The 24204-nt window shown below is 43.2% G+C and overlaps 3 protein-coding genes across 9 annotated transcripts in view; 2 read left to right on the forward strand and 1 right to left on the reverse strand.

Moving 5' to 3' along the window:
• The window catches only part of LOC130295072 (acyl-coenzyme A thioesterase THEM4-like), a 35587-nt gene extending 21553 nt beyond the window's left edge, over window positions 1-14034 (forward strand). Inside the window, exons 1-4 of one of the 4 annotated variants that reach the window (XR_008848693.1) lie at window positions 3541-3675; window positions 8639-8792; window positions 13456-13580; window positions 13874-14034. Coding sequence is in view for 1 of the 4 variants with exons in the window: in XM_056545331.1 (XP_056401306.1) it covers window positions 8639-8749; window positions 13456-13580; window positions 13874-13899 (262 nt within the window). In the remaining 3 variants the exon portion in view is untranslated. Of the gene's footprint in view, window positions 1-3540; window positions 3676-8638; window positions 8793-13455; window positions 13581-13873 lie in introns of those variants that run through there. The other 3 variants (XR_008848692.1, XM_056545331.1, XR_008848694.1) reach the window with 3 other exon arrangements.
• The window catches only part of LOC130295069 (intelectin-1-like), a 54982-nt gene extending 35463 nt beyond the window's left edge, over window positions 1-19519 (reverse strand). For 2 of the 4 annotated variants that reach the window (XM_056545329.1, XM_056545326.1), the window contains exon 1: window positions 239-408. In XM_056545329.1, coding sequence (XP_056401304.1) covers window positions 239-286 — 48 coding nt within the window. In that variant the 5' untranslated portion in view covers window positions 287-408. Of the gene's footprint in view, window positions 1-238; window positions 409-19388 lie in introns of those variants that run through there. The other 2 variants (XM_056545327.1, XM_056545328.1) reach the window with 2 other exon arrangements.
• Window positions 18382-19320, forward strand: LOC130295215 (olfactory receptor 998-like). The gene has a single exon (XM_056545720.1). It carries the CDS (start codon window positions 18382-18384, stop codon window positions 19318-19320), a length of 939 nt encoding a protein of 312 aa, XP_056401695.1.
• Window positions 19520-24204: the final 4685 nt, after the last annotated feature.

Genomic DNA, 24204 nt, shown 5'->3' on the forward strand with positions numbered 1-24204 from the left:
ACGGGTACGCTTTAAGAGCCAGCATACATTGGTGGATCAAACGAGCCGGGGGGTGCTCAATCTCTAGTGCATTCAATATAACTTGTAGATATAAAAAAAAAAAGTTTTTTCCTGGAATACCCCTTTAAGATTTTTTAATAGAAGTAATTTACAAAAAAAAAAGTTTTCCACCGGAGTACCCCTTTAAGAGAGATATAACTTGTAGAGTAAAAGGAAGAAATGAAGAGAGTTCACTCACCGCAATAATCTGTGCTCTATTCTTTATTTCTGGGTACAGATAAAACATAGCAGTACGGCCGGGACGGACGCCACTGACGAAACCGAGGGGACAGTTACTGTTTCACACCGCTACAGTTACTGTTTCACACCGCTATGGTGTTTCATCAGACTCTGTGGGGGAGGTATAAATTCACGCCCCATCTGGGCGTGTGCAAATACAAGTATTACAACATTATATCATAAAACCAATAGTTTCTACATAATAAATAAACAACTTGCTCAAACATTCTGAAGTCTTTTCTGTCATTAAGCCCTACATTGCCCAATGTCCTAGTCTCAGTCATCCAACGGGCTTCATGTTGTAATTATACACAATTAGTTCCATTAGGCACTTCTGCCCATACCCCCTACTTGTCATTTGCATAATGCTTTAGGGACTAAGTAATTGATTTTTAAATCGGATGTACATCCTTTATCAACTTGTATAACCTAATATACAAACAATAGATGAGGTCCGGCTCAATAGAAGCAGGTAAAATCCAGTGCTTTATTCAATATGCAGAATAACAAGTAGTACAGGAGACAGTCGCCTACGCGTTTCGGGCTGTTGAGCCCTTAGTCATGCCATGACTAAGGGCTCAACAGCCCGAAACGCGTAGGCGACTGCCTCCTGTACTACTTGTTATTCTGCATATTGAATAAAGCACTGGATTTTACCTGCTTCTATTGAGCCGGACCTCATCTATTGTTTGTCTGCTGCACGTGGAGAGGAACGCCACCTCCCTGGTCGGAGCACTAGAGCAGTGGTAAGGGGGATCGAGCGGAGGACTTGATATATTGCTAATATACAAAAAATAAATAACATTAAAAAAAACACCAGATGATAGCAACCTATTTATAAAAAGTATACATTTTATTGAATATTCCACATAAAAAACATGTATGGTGCTCAGATAAAATACAGACAACAAATAGCCAGGAGACCCCTCATATGACTAAATGGTATGCTCCATGATAGAAAAGTAGCACAGCATAGTGGTCGTACCTAGGACACCACCAAAAAGATGGGGATACAGCAGTAGTAATGTAAATATGTAACAATAATAGTAACTTACATATGAGTACAATAGCTGTACCATTAAAGGGGTACTCCGGTGAAAAACTTTTTTTTTTTTTTTAAATCAACTGGTGCCCAACTGGTGCCAGAAAGTTAAACAGATTTGTAAATGACTTCTATTAAAAAATCTTAATCCTTCCTGTACTTATTAGCCGCTGAATACTACATTGGAAATTATTTTCCGTGTGAAACACAGAGCTCTCTGCTGACATCATGAGCACAGTGCTCTCTGCTGACATCACTGTCCATTTTATGAACTGTCCAGAACAGCATATGTTTGCTATGGGGGATTTCCTTTTACCCTGGACAGTTCCTAAAAATGGACAGAGATGTCAGCAGCAGAGAGCACTGTGTTTCAAACGGAAAAGAATTTCCACTGTAGTATTCAGCAGCTAATAAGTACAGGAAGGATTAAGATTTTTTTAATAGAAGTCATTTACAAATCTGTTTAACTTTCTGGCACCAGTTGATTAAAAAATATATATATATATTTATATATATATATATATATATATATATATATATATATATATATATATACGTTTTTCACTGGAGTACCCCTTTAATCTTTTAGGCACAAGGGAAGGCAAGGGCGCACAAAACGTAAAACCACTATGGGTTGTAGATCCTCAACCACTCCACAACACAACGATAGCCTAATATATAAAAAACAACACTCATACGTGATGGTGCTGTTGCAACTCACCCATGCTGTATATGCTAGTGTGCTCCCGGACCCCTAGGGGTCCGGGAGCACACTCGCAAATACAGCATGAGTGAGTTGTTCATGTTGTAATAACAGCTTTCGTCGATCTAAGCCATCCTACGGGAGCACCCTTAAAGGGGTACTCCGCCCCTAGACATCTTATCCCCTATCCAAAGGATAGGGGATAAGATGTCAGATCCCCGGGGTCCCGCTGCTGGGGACCCCGGGGATCACTGCTTCAGCACCCCGCTATCATTACTGCGCAGAGCGAGATCGCTCTGCACGTAATGACGGGCAATACAGGGGCCGGAGCATCGTGACGTCACGGCCCGCCCCCGTCAATAAAAGTCTATGGGAAGGGGGCGTGGCGGTCATCACGCCCCCTGCCATAGACTTGCATTAAGGGGACGGGCCGTGATGTTATGAGGGGCGGAGCCATGACATCACGCTGCTCCGTCCCCTGTATCACCCGTCATTACGCACAGAGCGAACTCGCTCTGTGCAGTAATGATGGCAGGGTGCTGCAGCAGCGATCCCCGGGGTCCCCAGCAGCGGGACCCCGGGGATCTGACATCTTATCCCCTATCCTTTGGATAGGGGATAAAATGCCAGGGGCGGAGTACACCCTTTAAAGGGTTATCCAGGAAAAAACTTTTTTTTTTATATATATCAACTGGTTCCAGAAAGTTAAACAGATTTGTAAATTACTTCTATTAAAAAATCTTAATCCTTTCAGTACTTTTGAGCTTCTGAAGTTAAGGTTGTTCTTTTCTGTCTAAGTGCTCTCTGATGACACGTGTCTCGTGAAACACCCAGTTTAGAAGCAAATCCCCATAGCAAACCTCTTCTAAACTGGGTGTTTCCCGAGACACGTTTCATCAGAGAGCACTTAGACAGAAAAGAACAACCTTAACTTCAGAAGCTCATAAGTACTAAAAGGATTAAGATTTTTTAATAGAAGTAATTTACAAATCTGTTTAACTTTCTGGAGCCAGTTGATATATATAAAAAAAAAGTTTTTTTCCTGGAATATCTCTTTAAAATGCCAAACATTTTTAGGCATTTTGAATCCCCACCATGGGAGATTAACCTTGGTGCCCCTTTCTCCGTTTTCAGGGAATACACATGTTCCCTAAAGCGGGTAATTAATGCTTTTTTTTTGTGCATCCGACATAAAACCGCATGCACGGCAGACAATGGCATCGACAACAAATGTGGTACAAATGAAGTCTTGAGCTGGTATGACAACAACACCTAACACCAAGTTTTTGTCTGTAGTCATAAACGGGCACCATGCCCAAGAGCTGCATCTAAAGTTCCCTCTAGGGGTGGCTGTTTCTAACCTTTGGATAGGGGTTAAGATGTTTTCCAGCGGAGTACCCCTTTAAGCATGTTTGAGTAAGTTGTTTATTTATTATGTAGAAACTATTGGTTTTATGATATAATGTTGTAACACATGTATTTGCACACACCCCAAAGAGAGTCTGATGAAACACCATAGCGGTGTGAAACAGTAACTGTAGCGGTGTGAAACAGCAACTGTCCCCTCGGTTTCGTCAGTGGCGTCCGTCCCGGCCGTACTGCTATGTTTTATCTGTACCCAGAAATAAAGAATAGAGCACAGATTATTGCGGTGAGTGAACTCTCTTCATTTCTTCCTTTTACTCTAAAAGTTATATCTCTCTTAAAGGGGTACTCCGGTGGAAAACTTTTTTTTTTTTATCAACTGGTGCCAGAAAGTTAAACAGGTTTGTAAATTACTTCTATTAAAAAATCTTAATCCTTTCAATAATTATCAGCTGCTGAAGTTGAGTTGTTGTTTTCTGTCTGGCAACAGTGCTCTCTGCTGACATCTCTGTCTGTCTCGGGAACTGCACAGAGTAGAAGAGGTTTTCTATGCGGATTTGCTTCTACTCTGGACGGTTCCCGAGACACGTGTCATCAGAGAGAACTTAGACAGAAAAGAACAACTCAACTTCAGAAGCTCATAAGTACTGAAAGGATGAAGATTGTGTAATAGAAGTAATTTACAAATCTGTTTAACTTTCTGGAGCCAGAAAGTTTTTTCGTGGATAACCCCTTTAATCCTTCCAGTACTTATTAGCTGATGAATACTACAGAGAAAATTCTTTTCTTTTTGGAACACAGTGCTCTCTGTTGACATCACAAGCACATTGCTCTCTGCTGACACCTCTGTCCATTTTAGGGACTGTCCAGAGCAGCATATGTTTGCTAAGGGGATTTTCTCCTACTCTGGACAGTTCTTAAAATGGACAGAAATGTCAGCAGAGAGCACTGTGGTCATGATGTCAGCAGAGAGCTCTGTGTTCCAAAAAGAAAAGAATTTCCTCTGTAGTATTCAGCAAATAATAAGTACTGGAAGGATTAAGATTTTTGTATTGAAGTAATTCACAAATCTGTTTAACTTTCTGGCACCAGTTGAAAAAAAAAGTTTTCCACCGGAGTACCCCTTTAACCCCTTCCCGACCTATGACATACAGGTACGTCATGAACATTACTGCCGATACTCGCAGCATCCCGCAGCGCCCGGAAAGATGGTGGCTATCACTGATAGCTAGCCATCTTACCGTGCGACCACGGGGGGTTTCATCCCCCACCCCCCCCCCCAGCGATCGCTGCTATCAGCTGGTCAAATCTGACTAGCTGATAGCAGCGTTTCGCTATCAGAATACTGCGCTGCGTCCCGGAGGTGAGTTTCCGGCAGCAGGGCGGCATCTTCATTGGCAGCAGTGAGATCGCCGTAAAGCGATCTCACTGCTGCCTCTGAGAGTTTCAAAACTGCAACTCCCAACATGCCCAGACAGCCTTTGGCTTTCTGGGCATGCTGGGAGTTGTAGTTTTGCAACATCTGGAGGTCCACAGTTTGGAGACCACTGTATAATGGTCTCCAATCTGTGCTCTTCCAGATGTTGCAAAACTACAAATCTCAGCATGCTCAGTCTGTCCAGGCATGCTGGGAGTTGTAGTTCTCTAACATCTGGAAGAGCACAGATTGGAGACCATTATACAGTGGTCTCCAAACTGTGGACCTCCAGATGTTGCAAAACTACAACTCCCAGCATGCCCAGACTGCCCAAGCATGCTGGAAGTTGTAGTTCGGCAACATCTGATCCTTCAGATATTGCCGAACTACAACTTCCAGCATGCCTTGGCAGTCTGGGCATGCTGGGAGTTGTAGTTTTGCAACAACTGGAGGCACACTAGTTGGGAAACATTGTCCGTTTCCTACCTCAGTGCCTCCAGCTGTTGCAATTGTTGCAAAACTATAACTCCCAGCATGCACTGACAGACCATGCATGCTGGGAGTTGTAGTTTTGCAACAGCTGGAGGCACACTGGTTTGGAAACACTAAGTTTGGTTGCAAAACACTTGAAAGTTTATTACTTAACTTAGTGTTTCCAAACCAGTGTTCCTCCAGCTGTTGCAAAACTACAACTCCCAGCATGCACGGACAGCCAAAGGGCATGCTCGGAGTTTGCAACAGCTGTATGTTTGCCCCCTCCCCCCAATGTGAATGTACAGGGTACACTCACATGGGCGGAGGTTTACAGTGAGTGCTGCAAGTTTGAGATGGCGCAAATTTTGCGCTGCAGCTCAAACTTCCAGCGGCAAACTTGCTGTGAACCTCTACATATACACATACACCTACACAGCCCCCCTCCCTCCCCAAAAAAATGAAAAACGTCTGGTACGCTACTGTTTCCAAAACGGAGCCTCCAGCTGTTGCAAAATAATAACTCCCAGTATTGCCGGACAGCCATTGACTGTCCAGGCATGCTGGGAGTTTTGCAACAGCTGGAGGCACCCTGTTTGGGAATCACTGGCGTAGAATACCCCTATGTCCACCCCTATGCAAATCCCTAATTCAGGCCTCAAATGCGCATGGCGCTCTCTCACTTTGGAGCCCTGTCGTATTTCAGGGCAACAGTTTTGGGACACATATGGGGTATCGCCGTACTCGGGAGAAATTGACTTACAAATTTTGGGGGGCTTTTTCTTCTTTAACCCCTTATGAAAAGGTGAAGTTGGGGTCTACACCAGCATGTTAGTGTAAAAAAAAATTTTTTTTACACTGACATGCTGGTGTTGCCCTATACTTTTCATTTTCACAAGAGGTAAAAGGGAAAAAAGACCCTCTAAATTTGTAACGCAATTTCTCCTGAGTACAGAGATACCCCATATGTGGGCACAAAGTGCTCTGGGGGCGCACAACAAGGCCCAGAAGGGAGAGTGCACCATGTACATTTGAGGCGATTTGCACAGGGGTGGCTGATTGTTACAGCAGTTCTGACAAACGCAAAACAATAAATATCCACATGTGACCCCATTTTGGAAACTACACCCCTCACGGAATTTAATAAGGGGTGCAGTGAGCATTTACACCCCACTGGTGTATGACAGATTTTTGGAACAGTGGTCTGTGAAAATGAAAAATAAAATTTTTGATTTGCACAGTCCACTGTTTCAAATATCTGTCAAACGCCAGTGGGGTGTAAATGCTCACTGCACCCCTTATTAAATTCCATGAGGGGTATAGTTTCCAAAATGGGGTCACATGTGGGGGGGTCCACTGTTCTGGCACCATAGGGGCTTCCTAAATGGGACATGCCCCCCAAAAACCCTTTCAGAAAAACTCACTCTCCAAAATCCCATTGTCGCTCCTTCCCTTCTGAGCCCTCTACTGCGCCCGCCGAACACTTTACATATGCATATGAGGTATTTCCTTACACAAGAGAAATTGGGTTACCAATTTTAGGGTGATTTCTCTCCTTTTACCCCTTGTAAAAATTCAAAAATTGGGTCTACAAGAAAATGCGAGTGTAAAAAATGAAGATTTAGAATTTTCTCCTTCACTTTGCTGCTATTCCTGTGAAACACCTAAAGGGTTAAAACACTTACTGAATGTAATTTTGAATACTTTGGGGGGTGCAGTTTTTATAATGGGGTCATTTATGGGGTATTTCTAATATGAAGATCCTTAAAATCCACTTCCAACCTGAACTGGGCCCTGAAAAAATACGATTTTGAAAATCTTGAGAAAAATTGGAAAATTGCTGCGGAACTTTGAAGCCCTCTGGTGTCTTCCAAAAGTAAAAACTTGTCAATTTTTTAATGCAAACACAAAGTAGACATATTGTATATGGGAATCAATATGTAATTTATTTGGAATATCCATTTTCCTTTCAAGCAGAGACTTTCAAAGTTAGAAAAATGCAAAATTTTCAAAATTTTCATGAAATTTTTAGATTTTTACCAAGAAAGGATACAAATATCAGTGAAATTTTACCGATAACATAAAGTAGAATATGTCACGAAAAAACAATCTCGGAATCAGAATGATAAGTAAAAGCATTCCAGAGTTATTAATGTTTAAAGTGACAGTGGTCAGATTTTCAAAAAATGCCCAGGTCATGAAGGTGAAAATGGGCTGGGTCATGAAGGGGTTAAAGAAGAAGTATAATGGGAAAAAAAATGTGTCCCCTATCTTGAGGGGAGATCGCTGGGCCCCCCCCACGATCTCCTGTTTGGAGTCCCGGCTCTCCTACACAGCGACGCGTCACAACCCCTGCCTGACGCGGGGGCCGCCACGCCCCCTCTATATAGCTCTAAGAGAGAGCCGAAGATTGCCGAACGGCTCTCCCAAAGAGCTATATGGAGGGGGCATGGCAGCCCCCGATTTGGGTGGTGGTAGTGAAGCGCCACTGTGAAGTAGAGCCGGGACTCCAAACAGGAGATTGCGGGGGGGGGGGGGGGGGGGGGCCCAGCGCTCAGACCCCCGCGATCTAATACTTAGCCCCGATCCTTCGGATACGGGATAGGTTTTCTTCCATTTAAAGAGCCTTGGAACATGACTTTGGATTATAAACCACACCAGATTCTCCTACAAATGTACATCTGTGGACAGCCGATTCAGGGTTCTCGCCACATGTACATCACAAGCTTTCTGAAGAGAAATCTACATTGCGGCAAAAATGTTATGGTTGATCTCTGAGTGAAGTGAAGTATTGACTTTAGAGCTTTACGAGTGAAAAATTTAAGAAAATAATCCCTGTTAGTGGGTTCACACTACGTTGTACGGTTGCTGGATCCGGTTGGGAGGGGCGAAAACCGTTCGCTCCCGTATCCCAGCCAGATCCGGCCCGAACCCCATTCATTTCAATGAGCCGACCGGAGTAAAATGCTGACTGGTTGTCTAATTTTTGCCCCAAATACGGTTTTCTGACCGGACCTAAAACCGTGGTATACCAGGGTTTTTGGTCCGGTGAGAAAACCGTATACGGGGAAAAATGAGACAACCGGAGTCAGCATTTTACTCCGGTCGGCTCATTAAAATGAATGGGATTCGGACCGGATGCGGCTGGGATACGGGAGCGGACGGTTTTCGCCCCTCCCAACCGGATCCAGCAACCGTACACTACAAACGTAGTGTGAACCCACCCTTACCTAACTACTGGGTCATGATAGAGTCCATTTTTTTTTTGTGGGATTGAATGAAGTATAGTATACGCCCCTGTATGTGTGCTAAAATAGCACATTCTGCTTCTTATACTCCATACTATGATATTTTCTTACAGGTATGCCCATGGAGGTTGCATTGCCACAATAATCGACAGTACAGCTGGAGCGGGCGCTGTGTATACATGCGGTAGCGTCATGACGGCTAATCTCAACATCACCTACCACAAGTAGGTGATAGATCGATTTTCTCACTATGTCTATTTCTATTCAGTGAGTGCATGTCCACTTTTAAGAATCCCCCTAGACCAGTGGTCTCCAAACTGTAAACCGCCAGATGTTGCAAAACTACAACTCCCAACATGCCCGGACAGCCAACGGCTGTCCGGGCATGTTGGGAGTTGTAGTTTTGCAACATCTGGAGGTCGACAGTTTGGAGATCTCTGCCCTATACCCAGTGATCTACTTACTCAATGTTTCTTTGAAAAGACTTATCCCTTGGGCATGGTGACTACAGGCTCCTCCCACCTGGTTGGATCTTGATGCCTATATTATGGAGGTCGGACCCTTAAGATACATTACAGTCATCCTAAATAATAAATTGGATACTTTTCTGACCATCTGGGACCCATGGGATTTATTCTACATTGCTGACACCCAAAAGGACCTCCTCTTCTCCTTACCCTTCCGATTCCCCTTATTACTCCTCCTCTTGTTGCTTCCCTTTGGTCGTATTGTCTCTTGTCTTAGTTCTTGCTTCCCATTTTTCTTTTACATCTTTTATTAGATTTGATGTTCTTGTTTCGACCTTGCCAATCCCTGTTTAATTGGGAAATTATGCTTCCTCTACTCTCTCTCTAATGTTCTGCTGCCAGGCCTGGTGCAAGGATTTTTGCCACCCTAGGCGAAAACTAATTTTGCCGCCCTTTGACCCTGCCCATTGGCTCCTCCCGATGTGTGGAGGCGCACGGGATGTCAGGATGTTTGAAGGACCTGAACTTAGTGATCGCCGATGTCTGCCTCGGAGGTGGCGCTGTGCTCCTCCAGCAGGCTGAAAAATGCTGATTATTATAGTACGGGTGGGGGTAGCTTGGCAGGGTTTTCCTAATGGGCAGGTGCTTCAGATGGGTGGGTGCTTCGGATGCTGGCTAACTTTATTGCAGCAGGCAAAGTGGAGCACCCATCAAGAAGGCGCTATAGGCAGCTGCCTATTTTGCCTATAGGCAGAGCCAGGCCCGTCTGCTGCCTTGACCAGAATCTTTGCTTTCCCTTAGACGCCATGTTTCCTAAAGATATAAGAAGGTGTTTACCCTACCATTTTGTCTATAATTAATGGAATTGTAGACTATTTCTTCCTTGGATGCTGTATACAAAAAGTTTAAGGGTGCATTCACAACACAATTTTGCTATGCAGTTGCCTTATACCTTTTCCATTAGAAAACCATATACAACCATATAGTAAACCGTATACATTGACCTACCATACAAAAACTTACACAACTAGATGTATCTGGTCCTGTAAGTTTTTGTACTATATGGTTTTGAGCATTTTTTCCATACACAAATCCATGGTCAACCACATTTTGTGCACGGTTCTGTACTGTTTTATAAACTTTACCCCACAGAATCTGTTTCATGATGGGAGTAGTAGTAGGAGGGATGGCTCCTGACGGGAAATTGGGCAGCATTACGCGCCATTCCCTGGCTGGCCGGCTCCCTGTGAAGAAGCATCCACTTCCAAGAAAAACGGTTTGCTTGGATCGGGTCTGGATAGAACACGAGCAGATGCGAAGGCGGACATTAACGGTTTAAACACTTCTTCAGCCTCGGGAGTCCAAAATGTTGGATTAGCAGTCTTCTTGGTGCATGCAACGATGGGAGCTACCAGAGTGGCGTAATGAGGAATGAATTGCCAAAGCCGAGGAAGCGCTGAATCGCTTTCAGACCATTAGGTTGGGGCCAGTCCAGAACTGCAAATAACTTGGGATCCATGTGAAGACCTTGACTGGTAACAATATATATAGCCCAGAAAAGGGAGGCTAGTCTTTTCAAAAGTACATTTAGCATAGAGATGATTTTCTCAGAGATGCTGTAACACTTGGTAAGAGCGATGAGACTGGACATTGGGCGAGTAGATAAGTATGTCATCCAAATAAACAACAACACAGAAGTACAGGAGGTCATGGAAAATATCATTGACAAACTCCTGGAAAACTGCTGGGGCATTACAGAGTCCGAATGGCATCACAAGATATTCAAAATGTCTGTCACTAGTATTAAACGCAGTCTTCCATTCGCCCCCTTCACATATACGAATCAGATTATAGGCCCCACAGAGGTCTAGTTTAGAAAAAATCCTGGCACCTCACAGGCAATCAAATAACCCCGAGATTAAAGGAAGTGGGTAGCGTTATTTACTGTAATTTTATTCAAACCTCGGTAGTCAATGCAAGGTCGCAAGGACCCGCCTTTTTTTTCCACAAAGAAGAAGCCAGCTCCGGCAGGGGAAGAGGATTTCCTGATAAACCCCTTCTGAAGGTTCTCCTGGATGTAATTAGACATGGCCAGAGTCTCTAGGACAGACAAAGGGTAAATTCTGCCCCTGGGAGAAGTGGTGCCGGGCAATAAGTCAATAGGACAAATGTAGGGATGATGTGGAGGAAAAACTTCAGCTTGCTTTTCACTGAAGACATCAGGAAAGTCCTGGAGGAATGAAGGCAACCCGAGAAGGGGACAAGAAGATGAAGGCTCCAACTTAGACAAATGTATATGAACACAGTGCTTGTTACACTGCGGACCCAGCGAAGAACTTCTCCAGTTTTCCAATCCAGCTGCGAGGTATGGAGCTGCAACCAAGGTAGACCAAGCAAGAGAGGAGAAGTACAATGAGGTAGTACATAGAGGACAAGTTCTCCTTATGCAAGAGTACAACCTTCATAGACAAAGGTTCGGTGCGATATAGCACAGTACAGTCCAGTTTATCTCCATTGACCGTAGAGATGTACAGAGGCTTTAACAGGCGGGACACAGGCAGATGATACCTATGTACTAAGGAGGCATCAATGAAGTTGAAGTCCTGCTGAGCCAGAGTCCAGAAAGGCAAGAACAGAGATGATCTCTTTGGAGGGTAGAAAAAGCTGAACCATCAAATTTAAGCGTGGAGAGGTGGCATTCACACCTAGGGAGGCCTTTCTCTTACAAACCCTAGGTGCGAGCATTTCCCTGTGACTGTGAACGCAGAGGACAATCCTTGAGGAAGTGATCTGCACTGGCGCAGTATAGGCAAAGATTCTCATTTCGTCGGTGAGTTCTTTCCTGCAGGGTCATGCGAGACCGATCCACCTACATAATCTCCACTGCGGGAGGCAACATAGAATGTTACGGTGGTTGCTGGAAAACAGGTGCCAAGGTCGTGCAGGCTCCCTTTCTTGGCGTAGTTCCTCAGGTCGCTCAGAGAAATGGAAATCAATCCGGTATGCCAACTGTATTATTTCATTCAGGTTAGAAGGCAATTCCCAGGCAGCGAGGACATCCTTGATATGACTTGATAATCCTCTCTTAAAGGTAGCGCAAAGAGCTTCATTATTCCATGATAACTCTAATGCCAGGGCACGAAATCGTATGACATACTCGCCTACAGAGGAGTTGCCCTGAGATAGACTCAGCAATGCCGACTCAGTGGAGGAAGCTCGGGCAGGTTCTTTGTAGACACCACAAGATTACGACAGGAATGCCTGGAGATTAGTAGTGAGAACATCACTACGATCCCAAAGTGGAGTTGCCCAGGCCAAAGCCCTTCCAGTTAAGAGACTGATGACAAAGGCTATCTTTGCTCGTTCTGTAGGAAACTGTTCCGCCTTGAGTTCTATGTGCATGGAACACTGAGTCATGAAACCATGACAGGACTTGGGATCCCCCTCATATTTCTCTGGAAGAGAGAAGCAGAGTTTTGATCCGGAGGCGACTGCAGGAGCAGGAGGCAAAACCGGAGCAGGAGGCTGTGGCTTTGGCGGTTGTTGTTGAGCAGTGAGTAACTGCTGCATCATGGTGGACAACTGGCTCAACTGCTGTGCCTGCTGGGCCAACTGCTGTGACTGGAGTGCCACAATGGAAGCGAGATCTGGATTATCAGGCAGCGGGACCACAGTGGCATCCATGGCCAGATCTTGCTGTTACGGAGCTGGATGTGGATCCTCTAACCTGTGTGGCTGATGACTCAGACCGTATCGGGGAGCGGAGTCTAAGGTGCCCCTGTTCTTCACCAGACCCCGTCGCAAGGCAAGATGGGCTTGCTGCAGCAGGCGGCACCCAGGTCGCTACCCCCGACACGGCTCGAGCACACAAGTAACTGGCAAGGCAAGGTACCGAAGGGTAAGGCAGTGGCGTAGTCAGACATAGCAGAAGGTCAGGGCAGGCGGCAAAGGTGCAAAGTCAAATAACGTAGCGGGAAGGTCTGGATACACGGACAAGGCAAACAGGCAAAATGGAAAGGTTAATCTCAGGTTAGTGGCACTGAAGATCCGGCAGGGAAGAGGGGGAGGTGCAAGAACTTATAGACAAGTGTCAGGTGTGTAACCTAATTATGGGCGCACTGGCCCTTTAAATTTTAGAGTTCCGGCACGTGCGCGCCCTAGGGGATGGGGACACACGCACCGGAGCTGAGAAGCCGCAGCGGAGGGGTCAGAGGAGCATGGTAAGTGACGGGCTGGGACTCACATGCAGGCGTGTCCTGCGATGCCAATCCCAGCCCTGCCGACAGCAGGGACAAAGAGCTCGTGGCCGGCGTGTGCAGCTGGAGCGCGATGCTTAACAGGCAGGTATATCACAACTGTAGGTTTGTTTGGTTAACATTGGGCTCCAATATCCTTTGTACTCATTTTTAAGCAACAGTCTTAAAAGGAGACTCAACTTCTTCTTGTAACATTTTACTTGGCAGACCCATACCCCTGAGATGCACCTTGTTTGTGGACAGCCACGTGGACAAAATTGAAGGACGAAAGGTTTATTCAAGATGTCATATCCAAAGTTACGATGGTGTAATACTACATGCAGAAGCCACAGGTGACTAACCAGAATACATATGTCCCTTTCTTCTCATAGTCAGTGTTATGGCCGATCTTGTGTTCAAATTTCTGCATTTACTAAACATGAGCACCACTTTTGGTGCAAAGCACTTGCAGGAAGGACACTGATGTATCGTAGTGATACAGGTTTACAGCTTGCAGTGTGTTAGCTCTGACATCACTTGGGGGCCATACATTCCACATATTTACTCCACATGTTTTTGGGACTTATACTTTGGTCCTCATAATATAATGGCCTAATGTTTTTTTTTTTTTTGTTTTTTTTAACAGCTCTCTTTATAAAGGCGAACAAATAGGCGACCACCATTCATGACTACATGTCCACTAGAGCAGAGCCTGGTCTGCCATTAACCTCAAGGACAAGGTGGTCTACAGCATCTATATTTTCCTTTGACTTCATGGCAGCTGAGAATTACTAATAAACGTTGGAGGTCTCATCATAAGATGGCTCATGGTATTTCTTTATGTTATCAGGAGATGGTGGGGTGCAGGCCTCCTCAGATTCCCACACATTCTCATAATAGGTGCTGTGCGGTGCCAGTTCAGCTCCAGAGGAAGTTGTGTAGTTATTTCCAGTCTCTCCACAGTGCTCTCTGCTGACACCTCTGTTCATGTCAGGGACTGTCCAGAGCAGGAGCAAATCGTCATAGCAAACCTATCCTCTGGACAGTTACTGACATGGACAGAGGTGGCAGCAGAGAGCACCATGGTCATCAGACTGGAAAGAACTACATAAATTCCTCTGGAGCATACAGCAGCTGATAAGTACTTGAAGGCTTAAAGGGGTATTCCGGGCAAAAACATGTTATCACCTACATTCTATGCGGGTGCTGAATCTCCAGTTTCAGAAACCTCCGGGACTGGGGACGTGATGTCAAGCCACGCCCCTCCATTCATGTCTATGGGAGGGGGCGTGACGACCATCACAGTGCTCTCTGCTGACACTTTTGTCCACGTCACGCCATGCCCCCTCCATTCATGTCTATGGGAGGGGGCGTGACGTCCATCACAGTGCTCTCTGCTGACACTTCTGTCCACGTCACGCCATGCCCCCTCCATTCATGTCTATGGGAGGGGGCGTGACGTCCATCACAGTGCTCTCTGCTGACACTTCTGTCCACGTCACGCCATGCCCCCTCCATTCATGTCTATGGGAGGGGGCGTCACGCCCCCTCCCATAGACATGAATGGAGGGGGCATGGCGTGACGTCACGTCCCCAGTCCCAGAAACCTTCCGAAACTGGAGATTCAGCACCCGCATAAAATGAGGGTGCTGCAGGGAGGTCTCAGCAGCAGCCCCCCCCCCCCCCCCCCCCCCCGCCATCACACATCTTATCCCCTATTCTTTGGATAGGGGATAAAATGTTTTTATACCCCTTTAATATTTCTAAATTCAAGTAATTTACATCAAAGGAGCAACCAAGGTCTTGAATATAAATCATGTTGATACCACCAGAAGACACCAATACCTATAGATTTCAGTTTGACATTTGACATATCTACTATCTCCAATGTTATAGAGTAATTTACCATGTTAAGGTATCAAAGAGGTCAACAGGATGACCAACAGCCAACATATCGTCTCCCCGCTATAATTCTTTACCCACAGGCACTGGACGCTCTATTTTAGGATAACGAAAACCTGAATTTGTTAGTGTTCTCTAAATAGATGTCAATGTTTTTCCATTGTTTGAATAATTACCCCAGAGGCCCTTGTAGGAATTCTCTGGGTTACTATAAATCCCCAATGTCTCGTATATAGGATCATTTATAATACTCTAGACGCGCAGAACAAGTCATATACAGACAGTTCCATCTGGGTTTCTAAGGAAATGATATCGAGCCGCAACAACTCTCTAAACTGTTCCCATCGAGATATGTAGAAAGAGTAAGTTATCTTAAAGTATAGCTACCTACGACAATGTAAGAACATAAATTATGATTCAAATACAGCAAATCTAGACTTATTATGGTAACGTACAGTAAGTACCATCTCATACAATGACCGTATACAAGGGGTCTTGAATTGGCTGGTTGCTTGTGGGTATAAACTATGGTGGGGTTGTTCCTGCTATACTCTAAGGGGTGGGTAATTTGGGCTCTAAAGTGGCCAATAGGTATAGTGCAATTTTTCACTAAATTATGCTACCGTTGTTTTTAGAGTCTAAAGTCCTGGTGGAGAGAACACACTGGTCAAGTTGAGTGAAAACATAGAAAAATCTAAATACAGTCAAAACGCCTTGAGATCACCCAACATTGAACGTTTTCTTTGGATGTCATCTTCTCAAAGAAAATGGACACTTTGTAAAATGTCTAATTATAATGAATTAATTAATTATATTTAATAGATGAAAGAAGGAATTGCAGAAAACCTGGTCAGAATAAGAGGGTGGTCTTCTCAATGTGGGTGGTCTTTTGAAGAGGTTTTACTTTTGTTGTACAGCTATAAGGGTACGGTTTTGTCCCAACCAAGGATATGCAAATGATACCAATGCCCAGGAGATGGTGCTGGGGTATTAATCAACAAAAAATACCAAACCCCACACCTGGAAAGAATCCCAGGTTGGGGTACAAAACCCCTTTTATGGTGCACCCTCCCTTTTAAAACTTCACTTTCATTGATTTCTTTAAAAAATAAAAATAAAAAAAAAACATATATAAATCTTGTGAGGGAAAAAGAAAATAGTGGTTTAAAAATCCAGCAGTTCTTCGCACACACTTTCCGTCATAAGTAGACCTCCAACTAGAGGTCTGAATTGAACCCTGCACCTGCAGTGCTACAGGGCCACTGAATGAGGGTGCTGCTGCTGTTTAAAACATATACACACTGCCTCCCCTACATGTTTTGTGACATCAGTCACGTCTTCAGGGGTGTTGAGCGGCAGCACCCTCATTCAGTGGCCCTGTAGCACTGCAGGCGCAGGGTTCAATTCAGACCTCCAGTTGGAGGTGTACTTATGATGGAAAGTGTGTGGGAAGAACTGCTGGATTTTTAAACCACTATTTTCTTTTTACCTCACAAGATTTATATATGTTTTTTTTTTTTTTTTTTTTAAATCAATAAAAGTAAAGTTTTAAAAGGGAGGGTGCACCATAAAAGGGGTTTTGTACCCCAACCTGGGATTCTTTCCAGGTGTGGGGTTTGGTATTTTTTGTTTTTTAACCAAGGATATGCTGCACTGAAGAATATAATGCAACATTGAAGATAGGAAAATACAATCTCCAATGACCAGAAGCATGAAAAGAGTTACGTTAAGAAACACCATATACTTTTAGCACAGTGCCAGCTTCCTACATCCCTGTGAGGCTGATATGAGGAAATAAGGACTTTAGGGTTTAAAGGGGTACTCCGGTGGGAAACATTTTTTTTTTTTTTAAATCAACTGGTGCCAGAAAGTTATACAGATTTGTAAATTACTTCTATTTAAAAATATTATTCCTTCCAGTACTTATCAGCTGTTGTATGCTCCACAAGAAGTTCTTTTCTTTTTGAATTTATGTCCTGTCTAACCACAGTGCTCTCTGCTGACACCTCTGTCCATGTCAGGAACTGTCCAGAGCAGAAGCAAATCCCCATAACAAACCCCTCCTGCTCTGGACAGTTTCTGACATTGACAGAGGTGTCAGCAAAGAGCACTGTGATCAGACAGAAGAGAAGCATACGGCAGCTGATAAGTACTGGAAGGATTACGATTTTTAAATAGTAATAATTAACAAATCTGTTTAACTTTCTGACCCCAGTTGATTTAAAAAACAAAAATGTTTTCCACCGGAGTACCCCTTTAAATGTAATCCATGCAAAAATATTTTACTACAAATGGTTCAACTTTGCTTCAGGCAGGAAATTCTCAGCCAATGGTTTTTGAGTCTCTTCTTTTGGCCTTTTATTTTATAAATTCCTAGAGGAATCTTGTTGTTTTGTTTGTTTTATAAAATTTTACTGTGTAGATATTTTTTTTTAAAAATTGTACTTATGTATTTTTTCTTTTTCATTGTATTTTTCTACAAAAAGTATTTTCTTTATTTTTCCACAAAATGTCTTTTATTATAAAGCAGGGGAATGACCATGTATTTTTTTTTCTTTTTTTTTTAATAAGTTGCTATCTGAAGTGTATTTTATGTGTTTCATTGTGAGGATATTATAAAATCCACCTAGGGCCATAATGTCTCAGTACAACAATGCTGACCTATGTTACACTCATGGCTGTTCCTAAAAGCTATTAAAGGGGTACTCCGTCGCTCAGCGTTTGGAATAAAATGTTCCAAACGCTTAAAGCCGGCGCCGGGAGCTTGTGACATCATAGCCCCGCCCCCTCATGACGTCACGCCCCACCCCCTCAATTCAAGTCTATAGGAGGGGGCGTGGCAGCTGTCATGCCCCCTCCCATAGACGTGCATTGAGGGGATGGGGTGTGACATCATGAGGGGGCGGGGCTATGACGTCACAAGTTCCCGGCGCCGGCTCTAATCATTCGTTCATTTTGTTCCAAACGCTGAGTACCCCTTTAAACATGTCCATCAGTATCCAGAAATTGGCCTCGTCCCACCTAGCCGTAGGCAAGTCTGCATCCAATAATTCCCAAAGTTTTTTTTAATTCCAAAACAACAGTCCTAACTAAAATGAATTGTGGAAAAAATCTGCAGCAAATCTGTACACATTTATTTGCAGAAATCTACTCTTGTCTACATCCAATCCAAAACGTCAATCATATTTTTTTACTATGTTATTCTGTAGTGTGAAACTAATATTTGTCTTTCTTCCTGGTATAGCCACATCCATGAGTGCAACCAACCAAACCAACGTTGTAGAGTTCTACTTGTTAGGTTTCGGAAACCTTGGTATCTTTAGGTTCCTCCTATTCACTTTGCTTCTCGTAGTTTATGTTGTATCGTTGGGTGGTAACCTACTGATCATCACTTTAGTTCTATTCAGTAGATTTCTACGGTCCCCCATGTACTTTTTCCTCAGCCACTTGTCATTCTGTGACACGGTGTTTACTACCAACGTCTTGCCGAACATGCTTCAAGTCATCCTACAAGAAGGCAGTACTCTGTCGGTGGCAGGCTGCATTGCCCAGTATCATGTTTTTGGCTTTTCGGCAACTTCAGAGTCATTTCTTCTTACTATGATGTCCTATGATCGATACTTGGCCATATGCAATCCATTACGGTACACTGCGGTGATGAACTCACGTCTCCAGGTTCTTCTTGTGGCTTCATCGTGGTTCTTAAGTTTGGTGGTGACCCTGAGTTCACTTCTCCTGGTATGCAGGCTCTGGTTTTGTGGATCCAATGTGATCGATCATTTCTTCTGTGATATTTCTCCTCTTTTGGAACTCTCTTGCTCGGATACATCTCTTGTAAAAATCGAACTATATGTTTGTTCTGTCCCCATTGTGGTGTTACCATTTCTCTTCATAATGGCAAGTTACATCTCCATCTTCTTGAGTATTGTACGCATTTCATCCTCATCTGGGAGGCAGAAGGCTTTCTCCACTTGTAGCTCACACCTAACTGTGGTATCCTTGTATTATGGGACACTATTTGCTGTCTATGTTGTACCCACCAACATCTCCTCACTAAACCTCAATAAGATCTTGTCCCTTTTATACACCGTGGTTACCCCAATGTTCAATCCTATTGTATACAGCCTTAGAAACCAAGAGATAAAAACCGCACTACAGGTTCAAATCTTAGGAAAACATAACAGATATTAAAGGGGTTGCCCGGGCATTATTGATAATTTACTATGCTTCTGCATAGTCCATTGCAAACAGGTACTTACATGTCCCACTCCCCTGCCACTGCCAGTTTTTCAATAGAATGATCTTCATAAACCGTCGTCTTCTTCTTTAAAACTTCCATTGATGTGCCGTGCCAACAGGAAATGCCCGCTCAGCATAGACGGCATAAAGAAATCTGTAAGGATATTGCCATTCAGCAACACCATTCAGAGGAAAGGAATCCGGTCAGGGTAAACGAATCACCAAGAAAAAGGACTAGAAAAGGATCATTCTGATGAACAGATGGTGCATAGTCAAGTACAAACTGTAGGCGAATACAATGAACAACTCATTGCTCCTTAGCATAGATGGGAACAGCAGATGGGCATTTTGAGTCCAAAACACGGGTTGAGATTGTGGTGGCATGCACTCACAGACTCCTGTGTTCCCAACAAAGAATCAAAACACATGTCCAGTTTGGGGGGCTATTTTTGTCAGTATGTGATTTTGAGTATAATAAAGTGTTTTGTATAATTTTCTGGTGTCCATCGTTTGTAGGTTTTGTATGTGCTAAGTAGATTGGCACCATTATTGTGTTAGCTGGATTGTAGGTTGTATATTGGTATCAATATAATGGCTAGGTTGTTTCTTGTGGGTGGTCTTATGGTGGTTGATTTTTGCTGACTTATGGGATATACCAAAGCTGCCAACATTTAAAAAAAAAAAATGTGAGACTGTCTGGAAATGCACCACAAAATATCCAGGAATGCCCCCTTAAAAGCTACTTTTGTGTGGGCTTACTGAAACCCCGCCTCTTCTGTGTCCTCTTTTGTCCTCTATTGGGCAGACTAGATGGACAAAATGGTTCTTATCTGCAGACACATTCTATGTTTTTATGTGGACTGAGCATTTTCGTTTTCTTATATGTCTCAGGGCAACTTGAATCTTTCTTGTCCACATATAAATTAAGTTAAGATTGAGCAAATACAATTCTATTCAAAAGAACTATGCACACATGGAAATGCCACAAATATCAGGGGTCCCAGAGGCCATTGTCTGCCATATATAAGATGACCCCTCTGTTTATGAGCTGTGTGTGTTACCAGAGGAATCAGAATTTATTACAGGAGTCCCATTATCCACCATATATGTGATGAATATAATGATGTATATAAGCAGCAATGTCTCCCCATTGGTGCTGGACTATTTATTTTCTATTAGCATCCTCAGGGGAGGGACTAAGCACCTACAACATGTGGACTCACAAACACAATGGCTGCAGGGATCTACATCTCACATACAGTGCAGTATGTTACTATATATTAGGATCATTCCAAACCAAGAGAAAGAAGACTCACGGCACTCGATACGCTGACATCAAATTTCTTCTTTATTCAAACATGGGGATACACAGACATCGGGAGTGGAGACGGGGGAATAGGCCAATGACTGTTTCGCCACACACGCGGCTTCCACTGGACCTGAGCATCGAAAGACTGACATTAGGATTGCGGCTTTTACATCTCGGCACCTCTCCAGGTACAGGTGGTCTATTACGGGACATTATGCAGTGCTTCTACCGTGTTTCTACTTTGCAAACTATATATTAAGAGCATGAATGTGATACAGGCCTGATCTGGAATTCCCCTCTAACCCTTTCAGGACCAACCTGTATAGAGCCTTAGGGAATTTTTGACTTTAATGGGTCTTGCGCAGATGGTTTAGCACCACGAGCTACATTGTTTACATAACTCCAAGAGTTAGGAAAGCAGATAAGTTTGTGCAATTCCCATCAAAGTCAATAGGAGTTAGTAAATCCAGAGCAGTGGAAAAGGGTCGGAGACACCTATAGTTTTAGCATATTGTAGGTCCTGCTGCTGACTGCCCTCTAGTGTGCATTATGGTCCATAATAGCCTTTTGGGAAGCCTGGAATATACATGTAAACCACCCTCCTCCCCCCATACAGGTCCAATATACATACCTACATAAACTCCCCCCCCACACATAAGGGTTAATATACATATATAAACTCCCTCCCCTCCCATACAGGGCCAATATATATCTATATATAAACTCCCTTTCCTCCCATACAGGGCCAATATACATACATAAAATTCCCCCACATAAGGGTTAATATACATATATAAACTCTCCCCCCAGGCAGAGCCAATATACATGTATAAACCCCCTTCCTCTTCCACGTAGGGCCAATTTACATATATAAACCCCCATGAAGAGCCAATATACATATATTACTCTCCACCCACGCAGGACGAATATACGTATATAAACTCTCCCCCTATGCAGGGCCAATATACATAACCACCCCCTCCAAAGTAAAGCCAATATACATATATAACTCTCCTCCCATGTATGGTCAATATACATATATAAACTCCCTCCCCTCCCATGCAGATCCAATATACATATATAAATTCTCCTCCCATGCAGGACCAATATACATATATAATCCTCCCCCCCCCCCCATGTAGGACCAATTTCAATATACGTATAAAACTTTCCCCCTATGCAGGACCAATATGCATATATAAACCCTCCTCCCCTCTCATGCAAGGCCAGTATACATATATAAACTCTCCCACCCCCTCTACCCATATAAATCCAATATACATACATAACAACCCTTCCATACAGGGCCTATATATATATATATATACATATATATATATATATATATATATATATATATATATATATACACACATACACACTCCCCCCCCCCACCCCCCTTGTAAGGCTAATATACATATATATAACAGTATAACAGCAGCCCCAAGGCAATAACTCGGCAAAGGGGCAAAGATAGAGGAACTCACCAATACTCTTCACAGTCCTCTTGCTTTACTGTAGATACTGCACAGGTGGGTCACTGGCAATGGCCGTTTTGTGCCCAGAGCACTTGTTCAGGACAGGAGATATGTCGCAATGGAATGTCCACACCTTCATAGGCGTGCACCAGCGATTCTATGCCAACATTCTTCTCTAAACCTGACAAACATTTGCCCAGCATGTAGTAAAAACCCCACAGGTATGTAATGACATGCACAGCAAAATTGCTTTTGTAGGTTTTAAAATGGCGGGCCGCTATCTGCAAGCCAATTACATTCTGGTTGCGAAATGGAAGTTTTATATAACAAATCATCAATAGTGCGATTCTTCCAATAGGCTATGAGGGTCTGGCAATACTTAACACACCCTGTGGGCAAGAGTGGCGCTGTTTGGAAGAATATTTTCATGGAAGGATTGGAACCTGTCCCTCACCCTAAGATACTCAAATCCTGCAATCTGTTCCTGAGCAACAACACACTTCACATGATCCCGTCGACCAAGTCGTACATCAAGTCTGTCCATTCCAGTTCAGACTGCAAGTCTGCAGTGGGGAGAAGAGCCAAGTGAGCAGACGGGCTCCATTTGCAAAAGAAGAGGATATGAGAGAGAAAGCCTCAGGCAACTCCGGTCCATACTATTTCACTCTGGCAGTAAGCCCTAACATAGGATTGCCTGAGTGAAGAACAGAGTCAGTGACTGTTAGTTCCCAAAAATTTGAGGTGCTTTATTGCCCGGTCCCTGGCACAAGCAACCACTTATCCATGGTAGTGTAGTGGTTAATGCTAATACAGAAGACAGGACAGCACTCAACATACAACGTGGCATTATTCAGGCGTTCCAATGGTGGCAAGCAGGTGCAGTAGTGGAGGTGGAGGGCCGGACCGGGACAGACTGTTTCACAGCGCTTCCTCTAGTGTGGTGGATAACACTCCTGGCATCACCAGTACATCATACCTGCCACCCTTAGTCATCACACTATAGCTACCCCAACCCAAGATTACTCTATTAGGTCCTCTGATATATAATAATGCCCCTGATAAATAATAATGTCCCCTGTTTTATAATATAGCCACCTGTTATAAAGAAATGCCCCCCTGATATATATATATATTATTGTCCCCCTGATATATAATAATGACCTATCATATACAATATTGTCCCCTGATATACAATTATCCTCATATATCTCCGGATAAATAATTTTGTCCCCGTGACATATAAAAATGTCCCGATATATAGTAATTCCCTATGATATATAATAATGCTCCCTGATATATAATTATGTGTCCTGATATATAATAATGTTCCCTGATATATAATAATGCTCCCTGATATATAAGTATGTGTCCTGATATATAATAATGTTCCCTGATATATAAGTATGTGTCCTGATATATAATAATGTTCCCTCATATGTAATTGTGTACTCTGATATATAATAATGTCTCCCTGATGTATAATTATGTGTCCTGATATATAATAATGCTCCCAGACACATAGTAATGTATCCTTATATATTATTCTTCCAGATATATAATAATGTTCCCTCATATGTAATTGTGTACCCAGATATATAGTAATGTCTCCCTGATGTACAATAATGCCCCTTGATATATATTAATGCTCCCAGACACATAGTAATGTATCCTTATAGATTATTCTCCCAGATATATAATAATGCTCCCCTGATATATAATTCCTCCCGACATATAAGAATGTCCCCTGATATATAATAGTTCCTCCTGATATAGAATAATGTCTTCTGATATAAAATAATGCCTCTGATATAGAATTTCCTTTGATATACAATAATGGCCCCTGATATATAGTAATGCCCACTGATTTATAATAATGTTCCCTGATATATCATAAAGACCCGATATATAATAATGCCCCCTGTTATACAGTCATGTCCGTAAATGTTGGCACCCCTGAAATTTTTCTAGAAAATGAAGTATTTCTCACAGAAAAGGATTACAGTAACAAATGTTAGGGAAGGAAATAAAGCAAATTGGACATAATGTCAC

This window comes from Hyla sarda, chromosome 11 (genome assembly GCF_029499605.1).
Source record: "Hyla sarda isolate aHylSar1 chromosome 11, aHylSar1.hap1, whole genome shotgun sequence".
Taxonomy (NCBI): Eukaryota; Metazoa; Chordata; class Amphibia; order Anura; family Hylidae; genus Hyla; species Hyla sarda.